Below are 24154 nucleotides of genomic sequence, written 5' to 3'. Positions count from 1 at the left end.
CAAATGATCAACTTTCATATTATTGATTTTCTGTATAGTTTGTTCATTTTCTATTCCACCAATTTTCAGTTTTTTAAAATTTCTTCTGCTTACTTGGAGTTTCATGTTGTCTTTTCTGGTTTCTTAATACGAAAGCTTAGATCATTGATTTTTGGCCCTCTTTTCAATAACAGCTCTTAATCTTATCAATTTCCCTTTCTAATCCCTACTTTAGCTGTATCTTCAAATTTTCAAGCAGTTCATAATATTTCTCATTTCCCTTGTGATTTCTTATTTGAAACATGGATTATTCAGAAGTGTGTTGTTTATTTTGCTTGTACATATGCAGGTTTGTTACATGGGTATGTTGCATGATGCTAGTGATCCTGTCGCCCAGGTAGTGGACGTAGTACCCAATAGGTGGTTTTTCAGCTCTTAACCCCCTCCCTCCCCGATTTTGGAATCCTCAGTGTTTCTTGTTACTGTCTTTGTGTCTGTGTGTACCCAATGTGTAGCTCCTACTTAAAAGTGAGAACATGCGGTGTTTGGTTTTCTGTTTTTGTGTTAATCAGTTTAGGATAATGGACTCCAGCTGCAACCATGTTGCTACAAAGGACATGATTTCATTCTTTTCTATGGCTGCAGTTGTTTAATTTCTACACGATAATTCTATGTCTGATTTGTGATATAACTCAACTTGGTTCAGGTAATATAGTTTGTATGATTTTAGTACTTTTGAATTTATTGAGACTCGTTTCATGGTCCACCATAAGCTTTATCTTCACTAATGATCCATATGCACTTGAAAAAAGTGAGTATTCTGCCATGTGTAGGCTGGGGTGTTCTATACATGTCAAATAGTAAAGTTGGTTGATGTGTTATTTAAGTTCTGTATACTCCTGTTCATTTTCTGTATACTTGTACTGTCAATTAACATATTCTTCAATCGCCTCCAGTGCTAACTAGATTTGGCTATGTCTCCTTTTAGTTCTCTCAGCTTTTACCTCATGTATTTTGAAGATTACACAGATTTAGAGTTGGCGAATTGATCTCCTTATCATTTTGAAATGTCATTCTATATTCCTGGTAATATTCCTTGTTCTGAAATCTACTTTGATGTTAATATAGCCTCTTCAACTTCCTTCCTCCCTTCCCTCCCTCTCTCCCTTCCTCTTTTCCTCTCCTCTCCCTCTTTCTCTTTCTCTCCTCTCCTCTCCTTTTTCTCTTCTCTTTGAGACAGGGTCTCACTCTGTCACACAGGCTGGAGTGCAGTGGCGTGATCACAGCTCACTGCAGCCTCAACCTCCCAAGCTCAAGTGGTCCTCGCACCTCAGCCTCCTGAGAAGCTGAGAACACAGGCGTGGGCCACCACATCTGGTTGATTTTTTTTTTTTTTAATTTTATTTTTTAGAGACAGGGTCTCGCCATGGTGCCCAGCTGATTTCAAACTTCTGGGCTCAAGCGATTCTCCTGCGTTGGCCTCCCAAAGTGGAATTACAGGCGTGAGCCACTGACCTGACCTAGCTTTCTTTTCTTAAGTGTTTACATGGTATGTTTTTATTCTTCATGTCTATTATGTATGTGTTGTAATATTTAAAGTGGATTTCTTGTACCCAGAGTATAGTTCAGTCTTCCTTTTTATTTAGTATGACAATCTGCCTTTGTTGTTGTTGTTGTTTCAGACAGAGTCTTGCTCTGTCACCAAGCTGGAGTGCAGTGGTGTTATCTCCACTCACTGCAACCTCGACCTCCTGGGTTCAAGTGATTCTCCTGCTTCAGCCTTCCAAATAGTTGGGATTACAGGCACATGCCACCATGCCCAGATAATTTTTGTATTTTTAGTAAAGACGGGGTTTCACCATGTTGGCCAGGATGGTCTCGATCTCCTGACCTCGTGATCCGCCTCCCTCAGCTTCCCAAGGTTCTGAGATTACAGGCGTGAGCCACTGTGCCCAGCCGACAATCTGCCTTTTAGTTGGATTAGCTGGACTGTTTACATTTTAACATAATTATGATGTGCTTGGTTTTGTGTGTACTGTCTTGTTTGCTCTTTGTTTTCTATTTGTCTCTTCTATTTCGTTTTTCTTTTTTTGTTGCTTTTTTGTTTTTGGGATTAATTGGATATTTTTAAGATTGCCATTTTATTTCCACTGTTTGCTTATTAATGATTCTGTGTGTTTGGTGGGGGGAAGTGGTTGCTCTGAGATTTACAATACTCATTTTCAAACTTTTCGTGTTCTACCTTCAAATAATATTATTTCATATACAATGTAAAAATTTTGTAATAGTGTATTTCCATTCTATAGGATCCATTCTGCTACCTATTCCCTTGTTGTCAGAAGTGTTAATTATCTCTTCCTTTTGTTTAAAAAAGTGAGGTAAAATTCACACAACTCTGAAATACACGGTTTTAAAGTGGACAGTTGTGTTTTTAGTACAGTTGTCAGTGTTTCACAACCATAACCACTACTTTCAGAACATTTTTATCAGCCTCTAAAGAAAGTCTGTACCCATTAAGCAGTCACTTTCCTTTTCCTGTTACCTTAGCAATCACTAATTTACTTTCTGTCTTTATGGATTTACCTATTCTAGACGCTTCATATAAATGTAATCGTCTAATATATGGTCTTTTGTATCATATATCTTTCATTTAACATGTTTCTAAGGCCCATCCATGTTGTAACATGTATCAGCACTTCATCCTTTTTTATGGTTGAGTAATATTCCATTACATGGGAATATTATTAAATAACATTTGGGCTGTTTCCACTTTTTGTCTATTATGAATAATGTTCCTGTGAACATTTGTGTATGAATTTTTGTTTGAACATATGTTTTCTAGTCTCTGGGGCATTTACCCACAGTGTAATGGCTAGGTGATATGTAATTGTATTTTACTTTCGGAGTAACTGCCGAACAGTTTTCCATAGTAGCTGCATTACTTTTTTTTCCTACTAGCAATGTATAAGGGTTCTAATTTCTCTACCTCTTGTCAACATATTATTTTCCTTTTTGATAATAGCCAACTTAATGGGTGTGAAGTGGTTATTCATTGTGGTTTTGATTTGCATTCCCCTTTTCACTTGTGAGGTTAACCATCTTTTCAAGTGCTTGTTGGCCATTCATTTATTACTCTTTAAAGGTTGTGTTTTCATCTTTAATAATTAACTTGAGTCAGACATAAGTATGTTTTTTGGTAGCCAAAGGGAAGTTAAGGGAAAGTTGTCATCCAGATTTTCACTGTTTGAATCCATTTCATGTAGTGGTATATGCAATATACAGTGTTTGGTTTTTTTTTCAAGAGTAAAAGAGTAGTTTAATTGGTACTATCTTTTAAATTCAGCACCGTATTTGTGAAATAAAACTTAACTACTGAAACAATGTTTTTAAAAAGTTAATCTTAAAAATCAAGTTAGGGATACAAGGAACACATTTCCCGTGGATTTTGGAGATTTCTTTGACCCCTGAATAATGGGATGGGGATACTATCTAATGAAATGTATTACACATGGTACCCTGTTCGTATTTTCTTATATTGTAATAGAAATTTCTGTTTTTATAGCTCCTCCTATGTAGGCATCTGTTTTTCTTCTGTGTGAACTTGGTATCTTCCCCAGTTGATTGGCCTGTGATTGGGTACTCTTCTGAAGTGTGACCAAAGCATAGCAATTACATCTTACTGGAATTGGCTTGAAAGATATTTTGGCCAATTATATTTTGTGTTTTAGAAGTTGGAAATAAAATGAGAAACACTTGAGTTGGCCTAAAGTTCTTGGTGTAGTGTTGGTGCTGAAGGGGCTATATATTGTAAGCTGGTAGTCTTGAGAAGCAGAAAAATATTAGTCATATTAATGGTAGAGCACTAGTGAAGATCTGTATCTGTGTTTGAGGCCTGGTACTGTTGTTACTTGCGGTTTACTCTGAGAGGAATCTCCTGATTGTTTCATCTGTACCTAACTTGTGACTACAAGACGAATTAAATCTTCTGTAACTGTAAACCTTTGGTGGTAATTAGAACAGATTCTGTGTTTGGGTGGGAGCCTTGGTAGTGTGTGAATGGAATAAAGTCCAGGAAGAGATTAAGAACGTATTGGGGTAAGAGGAATCATTAGAGATACTTCTTGGCCATAAAGTAGCTCCCTGATTCAATCTTACTGTTCCGTTACGGATACCAGAAATTGGCTCACTTGCATTATCTTTTCATGCCTATTACTTGTGTTAATCATGGGGTCCTTTCTTTCCTAGTCCCTTGTGGTCTCATCCTTTTCGAAGGTCTAACCCTGAAGCTAGTGCATAGTTACTTAGAATCCTTATTTAAAAAAATACTTTATTGTTAAATTACAGAGTCTTAACATGATTGCCGCTATGCTATTCTTTTGCTTCCTTACCTCTCTTCTTCTTATTCATGGAGCCTGCGACTTAAGGCAATGTTAAACACAGGTCTTGATGGAGACAGATTAGGGAGGAATCACTTTACAAAATATCAAATAAGTTTAATCTCTGCTTTTGAAAAAATGTAGGTTTAAGTTTTTTAAGGCTTTTTATCACAGCAAATGGAACTGGGAAAGAGTGAGATGATGGGACATAGACTGGAACTTAACTGCTGCCTGTGAAATTTGGTTCAGAGGATCTAGCGTTATCATTATAGGTATAAAGAAGAGTTTGAGATTTTTTTTTTTTTTTCCTTTTTACTTTTTTTTCTTTCAGTCCTGAATATACTTGGGGCCAGTTGAATTTGGATGCTGCTTTTGAAGGAAGTAAAGGAAAAATTAAGGAATTAAAGGGAAAAGAAGCTAGAGAAATTTCAAGTTTTGAAAATTTTGTGAGGAAGGAAGAAACATTACCATAGTCCTTTTGCCGGGTGTCTTTCATTTTTGAAGTTGTATATAAATTTGAGTGTATTTAAAATAATTTTTCCAAGGTCTTCTATGTGCTGATAGCTGTGGTTTTGATTTTCATAATCACAAGGATGCATTTTATTATTATTTACTCTTCTGAGATTATAGCAAGATAGAACACTGGGCTTGTAATTTAAGACCTTGAGATTTAACTTTGGACAAATAATTTATTGTTTTGGAGTCTGTTTTTTCATGTATAAATGGGATATAGTAATATTCCATAAAATTATGAGGTTTAGATTATATAATGCATGTAAAAAGGCATTATAAATTATAAAATCTCAAAGAATCAGGTGGTTATTTGCTAGAGTTTGGCATTTGGTATCAAAATACGAAAGTGTTCCTGTGGTCCTGTTTATGTAAGATGTAACTACTGCTTGTTTTCCTGAATGACTCTAGATTGTGCCTGGCTCTGATTATTTTGGTAATATTATTATTATTTTTTAGTATTTAACCTTTGAAAGATTGAATTTTTTTTTTTTAGTTGGAGCTAGTACTACTATGGGACAGTTGACACATTTTATGAAAGCAAAATGGAGTTAGCATTTGTACCAAAATATACATGTATTGAACTATGTACATGTTAGTTTGTTGGACAGTTCTAAGATGGTACTTTGTAAGTACTTATTAAATTCACTTAATAAGTTTGGATGCTGCTTTTGAAGGAAATAATGCATATGAAAGGGAATCACAAATAGACCACTGATAAATGATGTTACTTGGGCCTGATTATAATATGACCCTTGATTAACTGAGATAATATGTTGTATAAATGCATATTAGGTACATGAAATAATTTTCTGTATCTGGATCTGTTCTGCATTTTTTTTTAATGTCCCAAGTGACATACATTATCTTTTGGCAAGCTTAATGTTGTGCAGTATATCTGTCCTTCTGGCAATTGGTATAAAAATTTCTTCTTCATAGCATTCAATTGCTTGAAGAACACGATTTTAATTAACAGCGACAAGAGATAAAAGTTAAAAATAATCTCTACTAATACAGGTTGAGTGTCCCTAATCCAAAAATCTGAAATTTGAAATGCTCCAAAATCTGAACCTTTTTGAGTCCCCACACGACTTGCAAAGAAAATGCTTATTGGGGCATTTTGGATTTTAAATTTTTAGATGAGGGATGCTGAACCAGTAAGAATATAAATGCAAATATTTCAAAATGCGAACAGATCCGAATCTGAAACACTTCTGGTCTCAGCCATTTTGGATGACGGATATTCACCCTCCAGTAGTTTGAAGGATACTCAGTTTTTTGTTGCATTTAAAGTTTTGTGGTGGGAGTTGTAAAGTCAGATGCCTACAGTAGCCATCTTTTTTTTTCCCCCTCTGAAATCATTATCCATTATGCTTATTTACTCTTGTGTTCCTTTTTTTTTTCATTCTAATTCTTTTCTGATTTTTTTTTTAACCTCCCTTTTAAAGTAATTCTTTCTTCGGAACAAAAGTTTCCTAAAGTTTTCTAATTGAGAATTTTTTCTTTCAGTGTTTTACTTATTGTTGTATTTATTTCTTTCAGTCCATTTTGAAATATTAGATTATGATTGTCATTTGTTTTGGTCATATTTTTCTGGCTTTCATTGTTTCTAGGGACAGTATTATGTTTTTTTGTTCATTGGGAACCTTTGTTTCTCATTTTTTAGTGATGAAAGATAAATGTGTTTTGAATTTATGTTCATTACTATTTTTAGAGCTCTTTATTTCTTTGTGTGCATCCTAGTTTCTGTCTGTCTTGATATTCCTTCTGCTTGCAGGATTTACGTTTATGTATCTTGTAGTACAGGTCTGTGGGCAGTGAATTCTCTTAAATTTGTGTTTGCTTGAAAATGAGTTTATTTGCCTTCATTTTGAAAGATTTTTTTGAGTATAAAATTCTGAGTTGAAAGTTTTTTCTTTTAGTATTTTAAAGAAGTATTTTTGTTTCTCACTAAACAATGAGAAACTAAGAGTTCCCAACGGAAAAAGAAATGTAATACAGTCCCTAGAAACAATGAAAGCAAGCCAGAAAGATATGACCAAAACAAATGACAATTATAATCCAATATTTCAAAATGGACTGAAATAAATAAATGCAATGACAATAATAAAATAACTGAAAGAAAAAATTCTCATTTAGACAGTGCCTGCTACATTGTCTTTTGGCTAGTATGGTTTCTGATGAGAAGTCTGTTTCTGTTTTTATCTTTATTCCTCTGTATGTAATGTGTTTTTCTTGGGCTGCCTTCAAGATTTTCTTTTTATTTTTGGTTTTAACTGTTTAAGTGCATTGTATGTGTTAGGGATATTTTCTTAATTTTGAAATCTCTATTTAGGGGTTTCTGAGTTTCTTAGATCTGTGGTTTGATGTCTTTTGTTATTTTAAAAATGATTTCAGTTACGTCTCTACATTTTTTTTCCTAATTCTTTCTCTGCCGTCTATGACTTCAATTACATGTATGTTAGAACATTTCACATATGTCACAGCTCTGGGATGCTCTGTTCTGTGTGTGTGTGTGTGTGTGTGTGTGTGTGTGTCTATGTCTGTCACTTAGGCTGGAATGCAGTGGCCTGAGGAGAGGAAGAGAGAAGGGCAATAGCAGGTTAGTGGAGGAGTAATGACAATGAGGTTTGCCATCTAATATGGGTGCAATTTGTGGCTTCCCAAAACAGTTACAGTAGTAACATCAAAGACCACTGATCGCAGATAATTATGCAGGTATAATAATAATGAAAAAGTTTGAAATATTGTGAGAATTACCAAAATGTGACACAGAGATATGAAGTGAGCACATGGTGTTGAAAAAGTGAGCTGCCAACAGACTCGCTCAGCGCAGGGTTGCCCATCCTCCTTGAATGCTTTTGATTGACATTGTTAACAGGGGTCCTGAATGGATTGTTTTTCTAAATGGATGGTTCGAAATGGATAAGTTTTTCCCTTAACCTGCTGTTGGTGTATTCTTGTTCTTCAAAATTGGAAAGAATTAATGGTATTTCATTAGGATCTTCTCTTCATTTCTGCAGTTTCTGAGATTTTTTCATCCCTTTCTTGGGAAGGGGAGTAATTGGCCAACCCTTCTTCTTGTATTCTGTTCTACCTATTTTTGATAGGAATTCTTTCAAGTTTTTGGCTTGGGTGGATAGTACCCTTCCTAAGTATTGTAGTCTGTGCAGGCCGCTGTAACAAAATGCCGTAAAATAGGTAACTTAAAAACAGCAGAACTTTATTTCTCATGTTTGTGGAGGCTGGGAAATTCAGGTGAAGGCATAGGGAGGTTTTTATGTCTGATGAGGGCTAGATTCCTGATCCACAGACAGTGCCTGCTCTCTGGATCTGCCTGATGTCATGGAGGAAGAGGGGATAAAATTCCTTTAGACCTCTTTTGTAAGGGCACTAATCCCATTCATGAGAGTTCTGCCCTCATGACCTAAAAATCTCCCAAAGGCCCATGTTTTAACATCACCTTGAGGGTTAAGATTTCAACATATGAAATTTGGGGGGACACAAATATCAGACCATAGCACCAGGCCTATTACTGATGTATATTTTCCCGTATTTTCTCTTTTTGGTGTATTCTGCCACTTACTGAATGTTGTGTGCCAGGCATGGTATTTAGCACCTCATAGGTATCTTGTTCATCTGTGTAATGATTCTATGATGTAAATATCATCCCTGTTATGCAAATAAGGAATTACAATTAGAGAGATTAAACTACTTGCTCAAAGTCACAAAACTGTAGATGGCATAGCTAGGATTAATTTCACTTTTCTTGAAAGCTGTGGCCTTGAACTGTGGTTAAAAAGCCAGTATTTCAGCCAGGAATAGTGGCTCATGCCTATAATCCCAACACTTTGGGAGGCCACAGTGGGAGAATTGCTCCAGCCCAGGAGTTTGAGAGCAGCCTGAGCAACACAAGGAGATCCTGTGTCTACTGTATATATATAAAAACACACATATATACATATATAATATGTATATAATATACATACACGTACACATATATAATGTGTGTATAATATACACATATGTCAGTGCATATATATGAGCTATATGTGGTGGTATGCACCGGTTGTCCCAGCTATTTGAGAGGCTGAGGCAAGAGAGAAGTACTGAGCCCAAGAGGTCGAAGTTGCAGTGAGTCATGATCATGCCAGTGCACTCCAGCCTGGGTGACAGAGTGAGACACTGTCTCAGAAAAAGAGTGGAGACCTTTAATTCACTAGTTATTCAGAATACATTTCTTAAAAGCTATTGGCTTTAACTGATTTGATAGTAATTTTTGGGTACTGTAAGTTTTAGTATTAGTGGAATACATTATGTGACATGACACATACTATACTCCTGCTTTTTTTTTTTTTTTTTTTTTTTGGAGACGAAGTCTCGCTCTGTAGCCCAGGCTGGAGTGCAGTGGCCGGATCTCAGCTCACTGCAAGCTCCGCCTCCTGGGTTTACGCCATTCTCCTGCCTCAGCCTCCCGAATAGCCGGGACTACAGGCGCCCGCCACCTCGCCTGGCTAGTTTTTTTGTATTTTTTAGTAGAGACGGGGTTTCACCGTGTTAGCCAGGATGGTCTCGATCTCCTGACCTCGTGATCCGCCCGTCTCGGCCTCCCAGAGTGCTGGGATTACAGGCTTGAGCCACCGCGCCCGGCCTTTTCTTTTTAAATAAACTAATAGATGATGGAGCTCTGTGCGAAGTAAACCTGTAGTCATTTCTTCCAGTTTTCAGCCCAGAAAGTTTCACTGATTTTTGTCTCATACCCAACATCTCTCAGCAAACCGTAGTTCTACCTTCAAAATATATATAGAATCTGACCACTTCTCATCAGCCCAACTGCTACCACCATAGTCCATTTCAGCACCGTTTCTCACTTGGATTATGATAGCTTCCGTAACCATTTCTACACTTGGCTTCCCTTTAGTCTTCTTTTCAGCATAGTAGGTAGAATGATCTGGTTCATCACTGTATCAAATCACATCACTTCTCTTTTCCAAATCCACCAGTGAATTGCTGTTTTACTCAATTTAAAAGCCAAAGTCTTTAACACAATCCTTAGTTCTCTGAGGTGCGCTTTTTTTTTTCTCTTTTCTTTTTGAGATAGGGTCTTGCTCTGTCACCTGGGCTGGAGTGCAGTGGCACAGTCTCTGTTCACTGCAGCTTCGCCTGCTGTGTTCAAGTGATCTTCCCACCTCAGCTTCCCGAGGAGCCGGGACTAGCTAGAGTAGCTGGGGCTATAGGTGTATGCTCCTATGCTTGCTATTTATTTTATTTTATTTTATTTTTTTGTAGAGATGAGGTCTCAGTATATTGCTCAGGCTGTGAGAGTGCCTTTTAAAAATTTGCATAGAGGTGTTGTGTGTCTTAGCAGTGACATACTTGAAGGATCCTCAAACATTAAAATACCCCTTTCTCAAAATGCTAACAATTAGGTATGTATTGTTTTCTATTAAACAGCTCCTGATATATTCAGTGAATTGATTGGTTTGTTCTTTTGCCTTTCCTCCTGCTCTGACCCCCAAATCTCAGTTTTCTTTCCTGTGGGTCCCTTTATAGCCAGTGTGTCCTCTTATTATTATGTTTATCATTATTGTATATATTGTATATATTTTCACATTGTGTTGTAATATCTATAATATATTTGAGTCTGCTATTAGACTTTACATTCCTATATTCTAAAGGATAGTGTTTATGCCCAAGAAGTTTTTCTTGAAGGAGTGAGTGTATTTTCAGTTACAGTTTTAAGTATCATTGTATCATCCATAAGGATTTGGATTTGTGTGCCAATAAGAGGAAACTTGATAAATATTGACTTAAGCAAGTGAAGATTTACTTTCTCATGTAATGTGAAGTCCAGCGGAGGCAATCCAAAGCTGATGCAGCTGCTCAAGGATTTCATCCAGGAACCAGTATCCTCCTGTCTTCCTAGCTTAAGGTTTTTATCTTCATGGTCAGAAGATGGCTGTTGTATCTCTGAACACTGCATCAGAATTTTAGTAAGGAAGAAAAGGGAAGGATAAAAGGAAATGTCTTTTTACAAGGTTTTGCATTTTTGTTCTCATAGATGGTGGCCCCTTAGAAACTGATGACTATATTTCATTGGCCAGAATGATGCCATATAGCCAATCCTAAGTACAGAAAAGGCTGGGATTTTGAGTATTCTGTTTTTTGTTCTTTATAGGAAAAGAGGGGAGAAGAAGATTATAATTGGTGTTTAAAGTATCAGAAAGTAGTATAGAACAAGTGGTTGAGAACATAGACCTGAATTAGAATTTTGACTTTGTTACTTCTTAGCTGTGTGACTTTAACAGCTCTCTGCTTCTGTTCCCTCATCTGTGCCTAGTAATTGGTACCTATTTCACTTTGTTGTTGAAACTATTAAATGAGTTAATATATGTTGTGGGTTTAATGTGTATAGTTTATTTTATTTAAATAGCTAATAAGTTGTTACGATTATTGTCGTTACCTACAAGCATTGTTGAAACTGTAATTATAAATTTATCATCAAGGAATTAGTTTTATTTGGGATAGAAAGAAAAGAGTATTTAGCAGGTCTGGGTAGGTGCTTTTGAGTGCAGGTGATGGTAGAAAACGATAGTAGAGCTTTCTTAAGGGCTCTGGTGACTACATTGTACTATTAAAAATTATGTGCCGAGTTAAAATATTGGAACCATTTTGATTTACTCATTTAGTTCATTTTGAAGCACAGTGGCCGTTAGGGTCATCCTGATTGTCATTTTACCAACAATCCCCTAAAGTTTAGTTCAATAGAAATTTCATCTCTTCTTGATAGAATGTTTGAAGACTTAGCTCTAAACTATATATTGAAATATGATTTCATTGATATTGTTACTAGCCTTTTCCAGTTTGTAATCACTCTACTTTAAAAAAAAATCAATTATTTTTCTTTTCTTTTTAGCCCCATCTGCTTTGATATGATTGAAGAAGCATACATGACAAAATGTGGCCACAGCTTTTGGTAAGACAATTCTACTGAGTAAAATAATCTTTTGATATTTTAAAACTTATCTGTAAATGTAGCCAATGAGAAGTTATGTGTTTTAAACCAACTTTGATTATCTTACAATCATATTTTTTTTCTTGACATATGTCTTTGTAGATATGGCAGTTTAAGGCGGTTAACATAACAGCTGGTACATAATTTCTGTCAAATGTTTAGATTTAGCATAGGCCTTACCGATGGATTTGAAAACTTCTGCATTTATTAATTGTTAATAAGAACTTTTCACTACTGTTCTTAGTGATGCTGGGCAATCAGGACCAACCACGAAGCACTAGTTACTCACTTGTGAGGATAGGTTGGAGAGCGCAGTAAAGCAGGCTAAGAAGGTCATGGAAAAAAAATAGAGGGTTAAAAAGTTCTGTGTTCTTTTCTTTAACACTTTGCTCAATATTAGCTTTACATTATATCATGCCAGATTAACCCGTATGTTAAACATTTTTTTAATTGTAAGATTTACATAATATCGAATTTATATTTTATATATGTATTTTTTCTGGTTTCTTAGTCTTGGAGGAATTTATAATTTTAACCACAGTTATGTGAACAGTGCAGTAGTGTTAAGTATGTTCATATTATTGTACAATTGATCTCTAGAACTTTTTGTGCAAAACTGAAACTTGGCACTCAGTAAACAACAATTCCCCATTTCCCCTTCCCCGTAGCCCCTGGCAGCTACCATTCTACTTTCTGTTTCTATGAATTTAATTATTCTAGATACCTCGAATAAGTAGAAGTATTTGTCTTTTTGTGACTAGCTTATTTCACTTAGCATAATGTCTTCAATGTTTATCAGTGTTGTAGCATGTGTCAGAATTTCTTTCCTTTGTAAGGTTGAATAATACTCCATTGTATATGTAGACTACATTTTATTTATTCATCTATCAGTAGACACTAGGATGGCTTCTTCTACCTTTTGGCTATTATGAATGATGCTGCTGTGAACATGGGTATACAAACATCTCTTTGGGACTCTGCTTTCTAGTCTTTTGAGTGTATACTCAGAAGTGGAATTGCTGTATCATGTGGTAATTTGGTTTTTAATTTTTTGAGAAACTACCATACTGTTTTCTATAGGAGCTGCACTATTTTATGTTCTCACCAATAGTGCATAAGAGTTCCAGTTTCTCCACATCCTTGCCAACTCTTATTTTCTGTTGTTGTTTTTTGATAGTAGACATCTTAATGGATGTGTAATCTGTGCATTTTAACTTATTTTTGCTTATTTTTAAACCTATTCTGTTGATATATTATTTTAGCCTTAGTATTCCTTGTGTTCTAATACTCCTTATATTCTAATTCATATTGAAATCAGGCCCATAATTTTATGCTGAAGTTGGATGTGATATCTGGCAGATTGATATTCCTTCATCATGAAGAGTATTGGTTATTAACACTAGTCTGTAAGATCTTTTGTTTCATCTGAAGCATGATGCTTTAGTGATAGGTGTATTCCCTCTGCTAGTCACTTAAAAAGCTTTAAATACAAATCACTTTCTTAGCTTGTATTTTCTATATTTTTATAAAATAAAGTATTAAAATGATAACAGCAATGTATATTCTTGCTTTAAAAAACAACTCATTGTACAGGAAGATGTAATATAAAATACAGATGTCTACCTTTATCTAGTTTTTCTTGCCTACCTCCTCAGAGGTTATCATAGGTAAAAGGAATGATTAGGTATTCTTTCAGAATCCTTTTACTATTTTTTTTTTTTTTAGTCATCTTGCTTTCTTGAATACTTTTTATTTTCTAGTATATCATTGACATTATTATGATTCACGAATCACTTGCTGCTCTGTATTGCCAATGAAATTCTGGACACGTGGGTCTTGCTTTGGGGCTGATACAGGTATGGTCTTGGCCTTTTCAGGCCATTGTTCGGCAGTAGTGTTCTCTTTGGTCCATAAATTGACCTAGCATCTTAGCGTTCCATAGGAAACCATATTTTTTTTTTCAGAGATTTGGATTTTGATGATTCTGAAAATTAGGTGATCTAGAGTAGGCTTTCTCAACCTTGTGACTATTGACATATTAGACCAGATAATTCTTTGTCGTAGGTGACTGTACTGTGCTTTGTAGATTGTTTAGCAATATACTTGACCCCTACCCAGTACCACCCTTGCCCATCTCTGCAGTTGTGACAACCAAAAATGTCTCTAGACATTGCAGATACCCCTTGGGGGACAAAATTTTCCTCCCTTAAGAAGTACTCATCTAGCGCTGAAAGAACAAGTTCTTGATATTGTTAGACTAGGATTCTACTTCTGGTTCTGAAACTTACCTAACCTTTATCAAGTTACTCTCCGCTGCTCCTGCCCTCTTATTCTTATTCTCTTTTTACTCCTTCAGTTCCTTCTCTTTTTATAGATTTAAAAGTGTTGAAATATGAAATAGATTGGGAAGTGAGGTTTTTAATTTTCCTGAGTATCCTGTAACTTACGTATCCATTGTGGCATTTTTTTAAAAAGGCCCTGGATCAATTCAGTGACCTTTCTTCACTATGTTGTGAAGTGGAATAAATTACAGATTGACCTTATAAGTGGACAGACTGGGGCTTTTCAATAAATTTATAATCTTCATGTTGTCTTTAGGTCATTGTTGGAAAGCCCCATTGCTTTCTTAAATAGCTTTTCCTCCTTCTCTCAAAACAATTTAGGCTTAGATCGTTATAATACAATTTCATTTTTATGTTATACCCTGATGAGAACGTGTTTTAAGATACCCACCAGAGAGCAGGTTTTAGTAGGATAAAGGCCATAATGTTGGCAGGAACTAATAAAACTGGAGGCTGTCAATTCCAACATCAGGCTTGCTATACTGTGATTTTTTTTTTTTTTTTTTTTTTTTTTTTTTGCAGTTTAGTTTATAATTCTTTACTCTTTCCTAACATGTGAGGGCTATGGAACTTCAGTCATCAACTGTAGCCTCTTGTGTCAACTTTCTAGTAATATAAACTCTGGCTGGTAAGCTGAATTCAAGCAGTATACCACTTCAAAGCTCATCCAAATTATTACCATTAAATCAAATTGGACCACATGAAAATGTCTTTCCTAGTAACAAGTTGGAGACAATATAGCAGGAACTTCTTTCACTTTATTTATTCCCACTTGAGAACCTACTGTTACCTGTGTCTATAGCCTAACTGAAATACAATGATATAATAAGAAATCTGACTTTTACATAATGTAGAGATAAAATTGGCTCTTTGTCTTTGCCCCTTTGTTGCCTCCAGCTTGTGCCCTGTACCGTATGTCTACCAAGCCCTGATTTACTATTTTGCTTTATTACAAATTAGTTACAGTTAATGGGGTCCTTCAGCATAGTCGTCTCCCAACACATAGGTGATCAAACCTGAGTGTCAGATTGCCTTTTGAGACTCTTGGCTAATCCATCATCTTGCACCATACTTGGTCTTTCTTTACATCTAGTTGTTAGATGTAATGACTGGTCTTAATTTGTCCTGGCTGTTCTTGTTATAGTTTGTTCTTTTTTCTAGAATTTTCTGATTACTTACAGTTTTTTATATCTACTCATCCTTGTTTACATAGATATAAAAAGATATTTATATTTGTTAGCAAGTATATACATAGTAGAAGAAACGTAACTGTATACATCTATAGAGAAATACACATTTTTTATTAGCAGATACATAATAGAGGAAATAGGCACCCATTTATATCAGCAGAATTAAAATAATTATTTTTAAGAGTTGCAGTGTGAGTAGCCTGAAAATTTCTCAGGTGGACCTGAGATACGTATCCCTTTTACCTCTTTATTATGCTGGTGATGGTCAGGTAGATTAGATGAATGAGAATGAATTAGTTACTGGGGAAAGAAATACTGAGAATTTCTAGTGGTGTTTTATATGACCCAGAAGGCAGCAGACAGACATATGTTGCTTTCCTGGCTATATCTTTTCATTCATGCATTCAACATTTACTGAGTTTGAATACTTTTAACAGAATATTGTGCTAAACATTAAGGGTACAGAGGATAAAACAAATCCTTGCATTTAATGATAAAATGGAAGAAGGGCTGATAGGCACATACAGAAATAAGTACAAGAATAAGATAGTATCTATTTCTCAAACTAAGGCAGATCTCCTCTGGGGTGGTAGTGAAGTAGTAGATGCTCTAAGATACACTCGATGCATCTTGTCACTTAAGTTGTATACAGTGGTATGTAATTTGATGTACTTTAATTTTACAATATAAATGGATTTTATCAAGTGCAATGCAGAAAAATCACTTGAACTATATTCTTACTGAGAACAGTTACTTCCAGCTATGTCCCATTTTTTTCTTGTCTGTGAGAGATAGTGTAGTAAGCCTATTGATGTGGAATATGATTAGGATGCTAAAGAAAAGAGGAGTTTCTACTAGATTTTGGAATAATTTCTTGTATATTGACAAAATTTTTTTTTTCTGCTTTTTGAGACAGGGTTTCACTCTGTCACCAGGCTGGAGTGCAGTGGTGCAAACACGGCTCCCTGCAGTCTCAACCTCTTGGGCTCAAGCAGTCCTCCTGTTTCAACCTCCTGAGTAGCTGGGATCACGGGGACACACTGCCACCATGCATGGCTAATTTTTAAAATTTTTGTACAGTTGGAGTTTTACCACATTGCCTGAGCTGGTTGCAAACCATTGCCTGGGCTCAGGCAATCCTCCCGCCTCAGTCTCTCAAATTGCTGAGATTACAGGCATGAGCCACTGCACCTAGCCTAACAAACTCCTCTCTGACTTAACAACTTAGCTTGTTCTTGTCATCTACACATTTTCTATCATTTATTTTTAAAGAAAAGTTATTTGCGAAAACCCATAATGTAATGTTCTCCTTCTACTTACCTGTCAACCCATCTCTTATCTTTATTATTTAATTTTTTTTTTTTTTTTCTTGAGATGGAGTCTCACTTTGTCACCCAGGATGGAGTGCAGTGGTGTGATCTTGGCTCACTGCAACCTATGCCTCCCGGGTTCAAGCAGTTCTCCTGCCTCGGCCTACTGAGTAGCTGGGACTACAGGCACACACCAGCATGCCCGGCTAATTCTTGTGTTTTCAGTAGAGATGGGGGTTTCACCATGTTGCCCAGGCTGGTCTCAAACTCCTGACCTCAAGTGATCTGCCCACCTTGGCCTCCCAAAGTGCTGGGATTACAGGCATGAGCCACTGCACCCGGTCCTGACTTTAAAAAAAAAAACTAAAAAAAAATTTTTTTTTTTGAGACAGAATCTCGCCTTGTCTCCCAGGCTGGAGTGCAGGGATGCAATTCAGCTGACTGCAACCTTGGCCTGCCAGGTTCAAGTGATTCCCCTGACTTAACCTCCTGAGTAGCTGGGATTACAGGCGCCTGCCACCATGCCCAGCTATTTTTTGTGTTTTTAGTAGAGAAGAGTTTCACCATGTTGGCCAGGCTGGTCTCAAACTCCTGACCTCAGGTGATCTGCCCACCTTGGCCTCACAAAGTGCTTGGATTACTGGCGTGAGCAGATTTACCCAGCCTGGCATGTCTCTTACCATTTTTTTTTTTTTGACAGGGGGTGGGGATGGAGTTTTGCTCTTGTCGCCCAGGCTGGAGTGCAGTGGTGTGATCTCGGTTCATTGTAAGCGCTGCCTCCCAGGTTCAAGTGATTCTCCTGCCTCAGCCTCCTGAGTAGCTGGAATTACAGGTGCCTGCCACCACGCCCAGCTAATATTTTGTATGTTTAGTAGAGACGGGGTTTCGCCATGTTGGGCAGGCTGGTCTTGAACTCCTGAACTCAGGTGATCTGCCCGCCTTGGCCTCCCATAGTGCTGGACTTACAGGTGTGAGCCACCGCTCCCAGCCGTCTCTTATCTTTAACTACCTTTCAGAGTCTCTCCTTTATAACTTGCTTTGTTTGAACTTGCTGATTTTTTTGTTTATTTTTTTTTTTTTGAGACAGAGTCTCGCTTTGTCCTTCAGGCTGGAGTGTAGTGATGCAATCTCTGCCCACTGCAGCCTCAGCCTCCTGATTGGCTAGAACCATAGGCCACACAGAACCAGGCCCAGCTAAGTTTTGCATTTATTATTATTATTTTTTTTTGTAGAGACAGGGTTTTGCCATGTTGCCCAGGCTGCTGATTTTATAAAAGGGTTAAATTTTGTATATATATTTCCTGGTAATGTTAACTCATTTCCTTTTTCCCTAAGCAGACTATAAATTTCTACATGTTGTGATTCTTAGCCTATTGTATTTGCATGCCTACGTTATACTTCTTCCTTGTAATAAAAATGAAAATAAAGATTTAGTATGTTATTTCCTCAGTGAAGTTTCCATATAGGAAATTTTCAGTCATCTATGAAGCATATTTTATGATTATGGTAATTCTAGCCTTGTCATAGTTGCAAGAGGTGATGATACTGTTTTTGGAACATTGTGCAGGTCATTTGTTCAGTAGATATTTGCGTGTCCATTATGTGCCTGGCATTTACTTCAGTCTCGAGGCCCCTGTTATTTGCCAAAGACCACCGTTACTTTTATTCTTCACACCTTTCTCCTTTTTACTTATCTTGAAAGTAACAAATGTGAGATGTGAAAGTAGTTGATAACCAGAAGGGCAAAACCTGGGGAGTGTAGGTTTTTATTGTTTTGTTTGTTTTATTTTGTATTTTGTTAAGGTGGAGGGGGAAGATAAGTGGATATAAAAATCAACTTCCGTTTACAAAGCTCAAGTAAATTTATAGTAATTTGGATACATAATAAAAGAGGTACTTTCTCCGTAGGAATGATCTTTACAGATCGCCTTTGTAATTTCTTAGAAATCATTTTTTTCCTGAGTGTTACCAGTAATATTTATTATAGAAACCTGACTTAAAGACATCTACAAAGAAAACATTTCCCATAATTATATGACCCAGAGACAAATACTGTTAACATTGCGAAGATTGTCTTTTATAATTTATTTTAAATGTACACATATATAATTTTTAAGACAAATGGGGTTATATTATATCCACTGTGTTATAGATTGTCATTTTTATTCAGCAGTATGTGTAATGACATTTTTTTCTCATATCAGTTTGATACTTTTCCATGATTTGGGTGAAAAATGCTTGAGTTTTTTTTTTAATAGGGAGGTACACAAATGTAAAAGGTTTAACATTATGGAAATATATAATGTAAGAAAGGGAAAATTTTCTATAATCACAGTTTTCTAGCAATGAGTAGATTATTTTTATGGCATACAAGTTATAATAATTTATATTGGATGGCTGTATAGCATTGCATTGGATTGATGTTTACAAATATATTTAGTCAATTTCTTAGTGTCTGGATTGCTTCTATTTTATTTTGCTATTTACATATAATCTTGTATTAAACACCCTTCTAAATATATATTTCCTTAGGATAAATTCCTAGAAGTAAAATATTCAAAAGGGGATGTAAAACCTTAAGATTTTTCCTGCAACTTGGCTTCTAGGAAAGTTGTACTGGTTAACATTTTCTGTAACAGTACTTGAGATTGTTCATAGCCACATGTATTCTTTAACTATGACAGTATTTTCTTTTGTCTTTTTTTCTCTTTTTTTCAGACAGGGTCTCATTGTGTCACTCAGGCTGGAGTGCACTGGCATAATCATGGCTCACTGTAGCCCTGAACTCCTGGGCTCAGGTGATCCTCCTGCCTCAGCCTCCCAACTAGCTGCACATGCCATCACACCTGGCTAATTTTTTCATTTTCTCTAGTAATGGAGTCTTGCTGTGTTGCCCAGGCTAGTCTTGAACTCTTGGCCTCAAGTGATCTTCCTGCCTCTGCCTCCTAAAGTGTTGGGATTACAGGTGTGAGCCGTGGTGCCTTACTGGCAGTATTTTATTTTTCCATCCTGATTGGTAAAATCTAGTATATAATTTTAAATCAGCTTTTTGTGACTAGTGAAGATGGTGGTTTTCTCATGCTTATTGACTGATTTTTGTCTTTGGTTGAGTTTTCTATTTGTCTTTTTTATTTGAGTGAATGCTGAGTATTAAGGGTGTTAGCATGCCAGTAACATGAATAGTCTGTTTGCTTAACTGAGCTGTAGGCATTTGCTTTTGTGGTGGTGTTATGAACTATCTAAATTGCATAAACTTAAAATTTAGTGAGTACAGCTTTTTAAATTTGTATACAGTAGCTTTGATATTTGAGTTTAGTTTGAAATAACTTTTGTGTACTGTTCACCCAGTAAGTGCCCTGTATATCCTGTTGATAATGTAAAAATATAAACAAAAATAAATTTGTTAGATTACTTATGTTGAAAATGAGGAATAGAAGACTAATAGTCATTATTTTATGACCAGTTTATTAATTTTTCATTGATTTAATTAAGCCTTTTTTTTCCCCCCTACTAATAGCTACAAGTGTATTCATCAGAGTTTGGAGGACAATAATAGATGTCCCAAGTGTAACTATGTTGTGGACAATATTGATCATCTGTATCCTAATTTCTTGGGTGAGTCTTTGGAATGATTTTTATTTTAAACATATTTCGATCCCCAAAATTGTGTGCTAGCACTAATTTACTCAGAAAACCTACCTTAGTGGTAAGCAAGTCTCTCTACTATATACCACAGTGCTTTCTTCTTCTTGGGTTGTGACATAGACTCTATAAATTATTAGTATTTTATTATTTTTAAGTTTTATTTAAAAATTGATGAAACTTTTAGATTATTATGTAGATCAGGGACCCCTGGGCCATGGACTGGTAACAGTCTGTGGCCTGTTAGGAACTGGGCTGCACAGTAGGAGGTGAGGGACTGGCAGGTGAGCGAGCACTACTGCCTGTGCTCTGTCTCCTGTCATATCAGTGGGGGGCATTAGACTCTCAGAGGAGTATAAACCTGATTGTGAACTGCACATGCAAGGGATGTGAGCGCACATTGTGTGCTCCTTATGAGAATCTGATGCCTGATGATCTGAGGTGGAACGGTTTCATCCTGAAACCATCCCTCCCACCTTCCTTCGGTCTGGAAAAATTGTTTTCCATGAAACCGGTCCCTGATGCCAAAAAGGTTGGGGACTGCTGATGTAGATGACAGACTGGATGTGAGGCTTAACAAAAATGGGAGCAGTTCCGAACACCTTTCGGTCTCCCTGTAAGTGTTATACATCCCTGCCGTTTCTGCTTTTGGGGCAGAAGTGAGAAAAAAGTCCATGGGTCTCGGGAACCCAGGTTTGTTGAATATTGAGGGGAAGGGGATGCAAAAATTTGGATGTGATGCTTGCTGAGTTGGGAGTGAATGGGTGAAAAGAATCTGAACTAGGGAGGCAATTAAAAATTAAGAACTTGAGAAGGAATATATGGAATAGAACTTTTGAGAGAGGAGTGGTAAGAACTAGAGAATAGAGACATGAATAGGGAATCCTTAAGTATAAATGATAAATGATCAGAAATAACTAGTCAGAGCCAATTGTGAATATCAGAAAAATTCTGCCTGTTGACTATCTTAGGATATTGTAAGAAACCTTTAGTCTGAGTGTTTTGAGAATGAATAATAAGCTAAAGATTAATTTTCAGGTATTGGTAGGCATGAAGTAGGGCACTATTGGGTTTATATATCAAAAAGGTCAGTTCTTCATTTTAAAGACTAATATGCTCAGCGTTAGGGTGTGGTGACTACTTTTGTATTGGATTCTGACTTGCTAGTACTTTGGTGGCAGTTTGATTTTTACCTCGAATTGTGGTTTATAATAAATTATGAATTGGAACGTATTCAGCTATGGTTTTACTTTTTATCTCTGCTCTAAAAGTGCCTTAGCTACGATAGTTTTTTCTGTGTTACTCTTCACTGCAATTTTTTTGTGTATGTGTGAAGGAAAATCACTGGAGGATTACACAGCAGAAAGGGGTGCTAAAGGAATTGAAGATTTTCTGCTAGAATGACAAATTCTTCTAAGTGGCTAAAGTTTTATGGCAGACTTGGAGAAAAAACTTGGGGAAAGAACAAAGAGAGAAGTATTGAGTGGCATGGTACCTTGAGGACTAGACTTGATGGCCTAGTTTAGATAATAGGGAAACCACATCCTGTAGTGCAAAATCCTTTGCCCCTGAACTTGCAATTTTGGATTGATGCTGCCCTAGGATCACTAAAGATCACTGTGATTTTTCTGTAGCCATAACTTTGGAAAACTACTTATTCTTTTGGAGTGGTTAAATAAGAAAGGAATCTGGTGTTCTGAAGATTTTGGTATTTACTAAATTTTTCAGGCAACGTTCCTTAGTTCACAAGTTTGAGAATCTGTTTTGTGAATTTCTAGTGAGAGAGAGTTATATATTAGTATGGAAGGAATATAAAAATACACTACTGCTTAAGCTGGAAAGTGATCCCCTGCATTATATATATTCTCTCTCTTTTTTTTTTTTTTTTTTTTTTGAGACAGAGAATCTCACTCTGTTGCCTAGGCTAGAGTGCAGTGGCGCAATCTCGGCTCACTGCAGCGTCCACCTCCCAGGTTTAGACGATTCTCCTGCCTCAGTCTCTCTAGTTGCTGGAATCACAGGCATGCGCCACTACACCCGGCTAATTTTTGTGTTTTTAGTAGAGATGGGGTTTCACCATGTTGGTTAGGCTGGTCTCGAACTCCTGGCTTCAAGTGATCCTCCCGCCTCAGCCTCCCAAAGTGCTGGGACTACAGGCGTGAGTCATCACACCTGGACTTATATATTCTCAAATATATGTATCTAATGAACAGTGAAGTCACATTTACTGATTTTTTTTTTTTTTTTTTTGAGACAGCATCTCTGTCACCCGCCGGAATGCAGTGATACGATCATGGCTCACTGCAGCCTTGATCTCCCTGGTTCAAGTGATCTTCCCACGTCAGCCTCCCAAGTAGCTGGGACTACAGGCATGCACCACCATGCCTGGCTATTTTTGTTTGTTTTTTTTTTGTAGAGATAAAGTCTCCCTGTGTTTTCCAGGCTGGTCTCAAACTTAAACTCCTGGGCTCCAGTGATCCTCCTGCCTTAGCTTCCCAAAATGTTGGGATTACAGGTGTGAGCCATTGTGCCTGGTCAATTACTGTTTTTTTTGTTTTTTTGAGATGAAGTCTTGCACTGTCACCCGGACTGGAATGCAATGGTGTGATCTTGGCTCACTGCAACCTCTGCCTGCTGGGCTCAGGTGATACTCCTGCCTCAGTCTCCCGAGTAACTGGGATTACAGGTGCACACTAGCACACCCTGCTAATTTTTTTGTATTTTTAGTAGAGACGGGGTTTCACTATATTGGCCAGACTGGTCTCAAACTCCTGACCTGGTGATCACCCACCTCGGCCTCCAGAAGTGCTGGGATTACAGGCGTGAACCACCGCCCCTGTCCCAATTACTGATTTTTTAAGCTAGAAATTACCTTGACAGTGATCTCTAGTGCAGCTTTCAGTGTGATTATATTGTCAACTATGGAAATACTTTTCATCCTGATACATCTATTTGTATTTTTCTGCTGATTGCCTCTTCTAGCCTTGTCCTTTGTTCAGTGATAGCCAAATCCTGAGGTCTTACACTAGGTATGTAAAGACTATCTCTTGTTGGCTCAGAGTAATGTCATTGAGATATGTTGATCCATGTGTTCCTGAAAGTGGAATATCACTTTTTTTCTATACTAAAAGATGTCTTCTAAGTTGTTTTCATTGCTTCAGCTTAAGATGGCATGATTTGCATAATGCCTGCAGTTCTTAGTTGGGTTAAGAAGACCTAGAGCCTTTTAAAATGATTTCAGATTTCCTGTTAGCCTGGTAAAGTAATTGAGCATATGTTATATGATTCTGAGATGTTCTTGGCATCCTTGCACCTACTTAATTGATAGGTTAAGACCTTACACTTCTAATGCCTAGTCATAGGTAGAGGGCTGGTCCACACAATTTCTATAGCAGTACTGTTTAAAACTTTTTGCTTATATAACTCATATGAGAATTCTGAAAAGTGATGATCCTTGCATATTTTTAAGTTTGCATTAAAATTTTTTCTTCATAACTTTAAGTGATTGTGAAGAATATAATTATGGCCAAGTGCAGTGGCTCAAACCTGTAATCCTAATACTTTGGAAGTCTGAGGCAGGAGGATCACTCGAGCCCATGAGTTTGAGACCGGCCTGGGCAGTATAGCGAGACCTTGTCTCTATAAAAAATTAGCCAGGCGTGTTGGTATGCAACTGTTGTCCTAGCTTCTTGGGAGGCTGAGGTGAGAGGATCATGTGAGCCTGAGGATTTTGAAGCTGCAGTGAGCTATGATTGTACCACTCCATTCCAGCCTGGGCAACAAAGCAGAG

The 24154-nt window shown here is 36.8% G+C and overlaps 1 protein-coding gene across 50 annotated transcripts in view; it reads left to right on the top strand.

Moving 5' to 3' along the window:
* Positions 1-24154, top strand: part of COP1 (COP1 E3 ubiquitin ligase) — a 256894-nt gene that overhangs the window by 11113 nt on the left and 221627 nt on the right. For 30 of the 50 annotated variants that reach the window (XR_012426194.1, XM_074020146.1, XM_065529436.1 and 27 more), the window contains exons 2-3: positions 11782-11841; positions 20240-20337. Coding sequence is in view for 31 of the 50 variants with exons in the window: in XM_074019368.1 (XP_073875469.1) it covers positions 11782-11841; positions 20240-20337 (158 nt within the window). In the remaining 19 variants the exon portion in view is untranslated. The remainder of the gene's footprint in view (positions 1-11781; positions 11842-20239; positions 20338-24154) is intronic. The other 20 variants (XM_074019442.1, XM_074020276.1, XM_074020076.1 and 17 more) reach the window with 1 other exon arrangement.

Source organism: Macaca fascicularis, chromosome 1 (assembly GCF_037993035.2).
Source record: "Macaca fascicularis isolate 582-1 chromosome 1, T2T-MFA8v1.1".
Taxonomy (NCBI): Eukaryota; Metazoa; Chordata; class Mammalia; order Primates; family Cercopithecidae; genus Macaca; species Macaca fascicularis.
This window is presented reverse-complemented; position numbering and strand designations above follow the sequence as displayed.